At 39.3% G+C, this 7,095-nt stretch overlaps 1 protein-coding gene across 1 annotated transcript in view; it reads right to left on the bottom strand.

Annotated features, from left to right (window-relative positions):
• The window catches only part of slc52a3-2a (solute carrier family 52 member 3-2a), a 5,233-nt gene extending 3,174 nt beyond the window's left edge, over window positions 1-2,059 (bottom strand). The window contains exons 1-2 of the mRNA XM_061931231.1: window positions 1,828-2,059; window positions 1-374 (exon numbers count right to left, since the gene is read on the bottom strand). The exon at window positions 1-374 is cut by the window's left edge and continues 645 nt beyond it. Coding sequence (XP_061787215.1) covers window positions 1-374; window positions 1,828-2,022 — 569 coding nt within the window. The 5' untranslated portion in view covers window positions 2,023-2,059. The remainder of the gene's footprint in view (window positions 375-1,827) is intronic.
• Between the last annotated feature and the right edge of the window lie 5,036 nt (window positions 2,060-7,095).

Genomic DNA, 7,095 nt, shown 5'->3' with positions numbered 1-7,095 from the left:
CAGTCGACGGTGGCGAGGAAAAAGGTGAGCGCGAGCAGAGCTACACTGCGAGGAACACCCGCCACCACGACCGTCTCCTTCCAAAAGAAACCCAACAGCAGACTGGCCACAGTGCCCACGGCGATGATGACGTAAATGACGGCTGCCTCGTTGAGGGCTCCCGGACGGAAGCGGTGCATAAGTGTGACGAACAGCGGCCCTACATTGGCCATCTGGATGAGAATGGAAAGGTAAGACGGAAGGTACCAGCCCTCCGGAATGTGGGGGACGATCAGGGGCAGCTCCACCCACAGGCCGTGGATGGACACCCAGGAGCCTATGCCGAACAGGCACGCCAGCAGGTGGGTGAGGACAGGCATAATGTCGGTTGAACTCTAGAAGAAAGGAGGTTCACAGTTTGAACAACTGAAACTTAAGACTTACATCAGCAGGTATCATAAACACTTAGCCTCAGACTAGTTTGATGACAAACTAGTCTCGTACATGGGCAGGTTTTCAAGCGGCCTCACTCATCCATCCTTATTAAAGTTCCCTATAATTGTCTAACAAATAATTTCCAATGTCGAAAGGATTTACAAATATGGGGCGCTAGTGTGCGTCAAGGTAGGTCAAACCAAAGACACCCTAGCAGGAGTTCAACAGAGAACCCTTTTGCAATGAAGTAGATGTGCCAACATCTTCCACTGTGCTACAAAGATATCCTTTTTGAAGCATTCAACAATCACCTTATGAATAATTTCTATAGAAATGGAAACTTGGAGATAAGGGACAGCAGACATGGTTCTAAATCGGCCCATCGACAATCAAACAGAGATCCATCGGTTTGAGGTAGCAGTGCTAAGCCCTCTTCGACTGTTCTACCCATGAACCTTTTTTGATGCATTCAGCAATCACCTTATGAATAATTTCTATAGAAATGGAAACTTGGAGATAAGGGACAGCAGACATGGTTCTAAATCGGCCCATCGACAATCAAACAGAGATCCATCGGTTTGAGGTAGCAGTGCTAAGCCCTCTTCGACTGTTCTACCCATGAACCTTTTTTGAAGCATTCAGCAATCACCTTATGAATAATTTCTGCAAGAGGAAAAAACCTACAGATAAGGGACAGCAGCATGGTTCAAAGACTTGGTTCTACGTCAGCCCGTCGACAATCAGACAACCGTTTGTTTAGAGCTAGCAGTGCGAACCAATCTTCTATTGTTCTACACTCTTTTTTGAAGCATCCTACATTGGCCTTCCGAATGATCGTTTACACATGCCCTCCTCTGGGTCCAAAGCCTGGTCCTTGGTCATTTAGACCCAGAGGGTCAGATGAGAAGAAAACAACATAAAAGATGACAGCCTGAGATTAATGTGTCACCACCAGGAAGCATTTCGATGCCAACTTTGGTAGATGGTCGTAGAACGGTTAATATTTACTTCTCGTCCGACAGTGCAAAGACCAGTTTGGTGACGATTCCCCCGACATTTTAGGTGCAAGGTATAACACGTTAATGGTGTTAATGGTGTAAAACTGACGCTATAAATTGAGAAAACTTCCGACTGAGTGGTTTGTTTGTTGACTTGAGAAAAGCTTTACAGGACTGAGAGGATCAAACTTGGCCACGGCGGACTTCAGACATTCCTGCCTCCCTGCAGACTTCATCAGCACGACTCCAGACGCAACTCTCTTTCACTCTACTAAGATGACCGCAAAGTTCTCTCACTAACACAAGCAACCTCCGCTAAACCAATACCTAAATAACCATTTTCATTTCTGACCAGTAAACATCGAGTAAAGTCACATTTATAAAAGACAAAAGTAAAGGATCCAGGTATACTCACATGCTCTCCGATGGGGTATTTGGAGTTCTGCGCGACTGCAGCCCAAAGTCCGGGATTAGACCCTCCTTGCCGATAGTGGGCGTGCAAACGTGCAGCCAACTGTGACACGTGCTTGTCTGAGTGACTACATGGTCTCAATCTTAAATACAAAAAAAAAAAGAAAAACCCTGACTGTGCGAGACCCTCGGGGTGCATCACATGTTGTGGTCTTCCACCGCCTTGCCGTCAGGTGTTTTTTTCGACTGGGCTCATTCAGTTTTTCTCCTGGACTTTTTAACCTACCACACACTCACTAGGTACTTTATTAGGTACAGCTGCATTTATTATTGAGAATATGAACATCCTCTTGAGAACCACATGTGATTTGGTCTTTTGTCAGGGTTGGAAATTTTGGGTTCAAAATAATTGTGAAAAAATTAATGTCTTTGTATTATCATGTTTTATTGTGTGAATGCTCCAAAACATACATATGGTTTTTCTACACCAAAATGCATCTATTTATTATTATTCTTCTTGTCTAGATTTTGGCACGCTCTACCTTCCACATTTTTCATGCGGTTCAAACCGTTCCAACTTCAAACTGTTCAGCCTATTCGGGTTACCGCGGGCTCTCTCTTGACAAATTCCAAAAATTTCCCAGAATTCCAGGTTTTCCGGGACATTTTTCTCATTCAGAATGAATTGGCCATTTTTCAAACTTTCACCAATTCCACATTTCTCAACCTATTCAAAGCCATTCCCCCTTCAACAATTTCCACCATCCTGGAAATTCAAACTAACCTTTCTCCAAGTTCAAAGAAATTCCAGAATTCCTGGTTTTCCAAAGCCGTATTTCCATCTATTTCTGGCGATTACTCCTTCCACATTTTTCAACCCACTTCAACCGTTCCACCGTCCAAACATTCCTCTTAATCCGGACAAAAAAAACAAGTTTTTTGAACTGGAAAAATTCCAGGTTTTCCTGAAGTTCCAGGAATTCCGTAATACCATTTCTCAATTCAACATGAACTGGAAAAATTCCAGGTTTTCCCGAAGTTCCAGGAATTCCGTCATACCATTTCTCAATTCAACATGTTACTACTACAACATTTCTCAACCGATTTTTAAAATTCCAACATCAACCATTTCAACTCATTCAGACCATTCAAGTATTTTACATTTTCCAAACATTCCTCTTAATCCGGACAAAAAAACAAGTTGTTTTTTGAACTGGAAAAATTCAAGGTTTTCCTGAAGTTCCAGTTCCGTAATACATACTTGCCAAATTTGAGACCTCCGATTTCGGGAGGTGGGGGGCGTGGTTAAGATATATATAAGAAATACTTGACTTTCAGTGAATTCTAGCTATATATATATATTTACATATATATATGTATATATAAATAAATAAAATAAATGAATTTCAGTGTTCATTTATTTACACATATACACACACTCATCTACTCATTGTTGAGTTAAGGGTTGAATTGTCCATCCTTGTTCTATTCTCTGTCACTATTTCAGAACACAAACATTATACAAATATACATTATAAAATCAATAAGAAAACGGGAGCTCTAATTTGGGAGTCTGAATAGGATCAGAAGTTCCTATATAAACATTGCGCACTCACGTCGCCTTTTTGTATTGATTACTGCAGCTGTGCACTGAATTCATTCACAAATACAAACTACAACTCACAAACACTTTAGAGTTAGGCTCCACCATCAGAATGTGTACTTAAACTTATAAAGATCACATGGATATTATTCAGTGAGTTAATTCACCAAAACTAACCTGTTATACAGGAGGAAAAAGCACACAGGACTTTTCAGTTGTTCACAGACTGGTCGCGCTCATCAGAATGACAAGACACTTCCGGTCTGCAGGTGATAGCATTCAATTGGGAAGAAACGCCCTACTGCCCCCTACTGACCAATGTGAATACTGATAAATGTGTAACGACAGCTCCAAAAACGAATTCAAACCACAAAATAAAATAAATCATCACAAAAATGTGACACATTATGGGTGGGTCACATATGCATGTACAGTAGATGGCAGTATTGTCCTGTTTAAAAGTGTCACAACATTGCTGTTTACGGCAGACAAACTGCTTTACAGTAGACGAAAACTTGACTGCTGTTGTGTGTTGTTGCCACGCTGGGAGGACGTTAATGAAACTGCCTAACAATAAACCCACATAAGAAACCAAGAACTCGCCCTCGATCATTAGCTGTTTATATTGTGGGAAAGCGGACGTGTGAACAGGCTGTCAACACGTCACTCAGGTCCGCATGGAGCTGGAGGCCACGCCGCCTCCAGCTCCGCCTGAATTTCGGGAGATTTTTGGGAGAAAATTTGTCCCGGGAGGTTTTCGGGAGAGGCGCTGAATTTCGGGAGTCTCCCGGAAAATCCGGGAGGGTTGGCAAGTATGCCGTAATACCACTTCTCAATTCAACATGTTACTACTGCAACATTTCTCGGCCGATTTTAAAAATTCCAACATCAACCATTTCAACTCATTCAGACCATTCAAGTATTTTACCATTTTCCAAAAAATTCCAGATTTTCCCAATATTCCCTTACACCCTTTCACTAATTCAACATTTCTTGCCCAATTTAAACTATTCCAACACCAACTGTTGCAACTTATGCGTTATATAGTTCATGTGTGATGATCATTCCTAATTTGCATGTTTGATTTATTGCTGATAAATTGATCTATTATTATTTACAGCTAAAAAGAGTTAAAAGGGAATTGATTGATTTATACATGTATTTGATATTGATTATTTGAGAAACACTGACACTGAATTGAGTTGTTTTCTACTCAATAGCCTACCAAAGGGTTAACTAAAAGACTGCATGTTCCACAATGCATTGCGGCAAAACCGGATGTTAGAAAAGACCGGGAGCAGGTGCATTGTGGTTGTTGAGATTGAGGATTACGAGCCTACGGGTGATGAATGAATGACAGATAACAAGATATAAGGATCGTTTTGTATGCCATTTTTTTCTTATATAAAGTACAACTTTATTACACATTTTCAACGTCCTGTCCAATACTTTGATCGTAGTTAATCTACACCAACCAATACAGCTTGTTCAGGACATTCATGCTCCTAATCATTTGCCAAAAAAAAATCCCGCTTTTCCCAAAATTCCAAGAAGTTCCCATTGAAATGAATGGGACATTTTTCCAAGTCGCACAATTCCCACATTTTTCAACCTATTTAAACCATTCCAACGTCAACACATTCTCTCTTATCCAGGACCTGGGTGTCCCGATACAACTTTTTCACTTCAGATACAGATATTGGTAGCCAATACAATCAACAATGTGAAATGTTTGAAATGGTTTGATTAAGTTGAAATGAGTGAACAATATTAGACATACACTAAACTTTTTATGATAAACTTATGCCGTTGTGAAGTGGAGTGGTGATTGTTTTGTTTTTTTGGCGACAGCGAGTGGCCACAATACTTCATTAAGTCAAGCTCACGATGCAGTACTTTGAATGATGCGAACACGTTTGTTACTGGATACTTTAGTAGTAATATGCAACTATGATTCATTGATACTTGTTCATATTGACAGATGTGCAATTTTACACTGAAATTTTGTTCAATGAAGGACACTTAAAAACACTATCACAAACACTTTTCACACTAAATGTATTTGTTCTTTCCATTTTGACAGAAAGACATATTTATATTAAACTTTAAATGAATCTAATAATGCAATATAATATTATATCATGTATGCCAATTTTTGGGGTTAAACTAAAAATAAATATCTAAATATCTGCTTGACTTATGATTACTAAGCAGGTTATCCATCACATTCTACACTGTAAAACATTGAAATAGAAGCTCAGTTGCCAGAATACATTTGTTTTTTTTATAGGGACCGTAGTCAGACCAATGTGGTCTGTAAATGACACAAGGCAAGACCGCTCACCCTTTAGAGCACAGCTGCAACTTCCTGTCACTAAACCTGCATAAAATGGTTCTCCTCAGGTTTCTCTGTTTACTATTTTCTGACACTTTATGAAGCATTTCTTACATATCAAGAGCTTACCGTATTTTTCGGACTATAAGTCGCAGTTTTTTTCATAGTTTGGCTGGAGGTGCGACTTATACTCAGGAGCGACTTATGTGTGAAATGATTAACACATTAGCGTAAAACAGTGGTTCTCAAATGGGGGTACATGTACCCCTGGGGGTGCTTGAAGGTATGCCAAGGGGTACGTGAGATTTTTTTTTAATATTCTAAAAATAGCAACAATTCAAAAATCCTTAATAAATATATTTATTGAATAATACTTCAACAAAATATGAATGTAAGTTCATAAACTGAACATCAAATCAAGTAGGCAATTCCATTCATTACCATAAACCCAGAGTTTCCCCCATGCCATGATGGTTTGACCCTAACTGGCGGTGCCACACATGTCAATCAACTATCCATGTAGAAAACAATGGAGGCTTGGTTAAAGCGTAGCAGTAATGCAGCTGAGACATGTGGACATGTTCCATAAATATTGATGTTAAAGATTTATTTTTTTGTGAAGAAATGTTTAGAATTAAGTTCATGAATCCAGATGGAGCTCTAATACAATCCCCAAAGAGGGCACTTTAAGTTGATGATTACTTCTATGTGTAGAAGTCTTTATTTATAATTGAATCACTCGTTTATTTTTCAACAAGTTTTTAGTTATTTTTATATCTTTTTTTCCAAATAGTTCAAGAAAGACCACTACAAATGAGCAATATTTTGCACTGTTATACAATTTAATAAATCAGAAACTGATGACATAGTGCTGTATTTTACTTCTTTATCTCTTTTTTTCAACCAAAAATGCTTTGCTCTGATTAGGGGGTACTTGAATTAAAACAATGTTCACAGGGGGTACATCACTGAAAAAAGGTTGAGAACCACTAGCGTAAAATATCAAATAATATTATTGATCTCATTCACGTAAGAGACTAGACCAGGGGTCAGCAACCTTTACCAGTCAAAGAGCCATTTTGACCAGCTTCACAAATTATAGGAAACAATGGGAGCCGCAAACATTTTTGAAATTTTAAATGAAATAACACTGCATACAAAGTTGTTTTTTTTGCTTTGTGCTATGTATAAACCAGGGGTCTTAAACAACCCACACCTTTTTATGGAATTTTTAAGCTGGTGCGGCACGCGGGTTTTAAATGAAAAGCGGTTGTCGGCATCATGCGTGCCGTGATGGTACAGCATTTAGCGCCCACTACAATTAGCGTGCCTGA

This window comes from Nerophis lumbriciformis, linkage group LG37, assembly GCF_033978685.3.
Source record: "Nerophis lumbriciformis linkage group LG37, RoL_Nlum_v2.1, whole genome shotgun sequence".
In the NCBI taxonomy this organism is placed as follows: Eukaryota; Metazoa; Chordata; class Actinopteri; order Syngnathiformes; family Syngnathidae; genus Nerophis; species Nerophis lumbriciformis.
The sequence above is the reverse complement of the archived record's forward strand: the minus strand, read 5'-3'. Positions and strand labels throughout refer to the sequence as shown.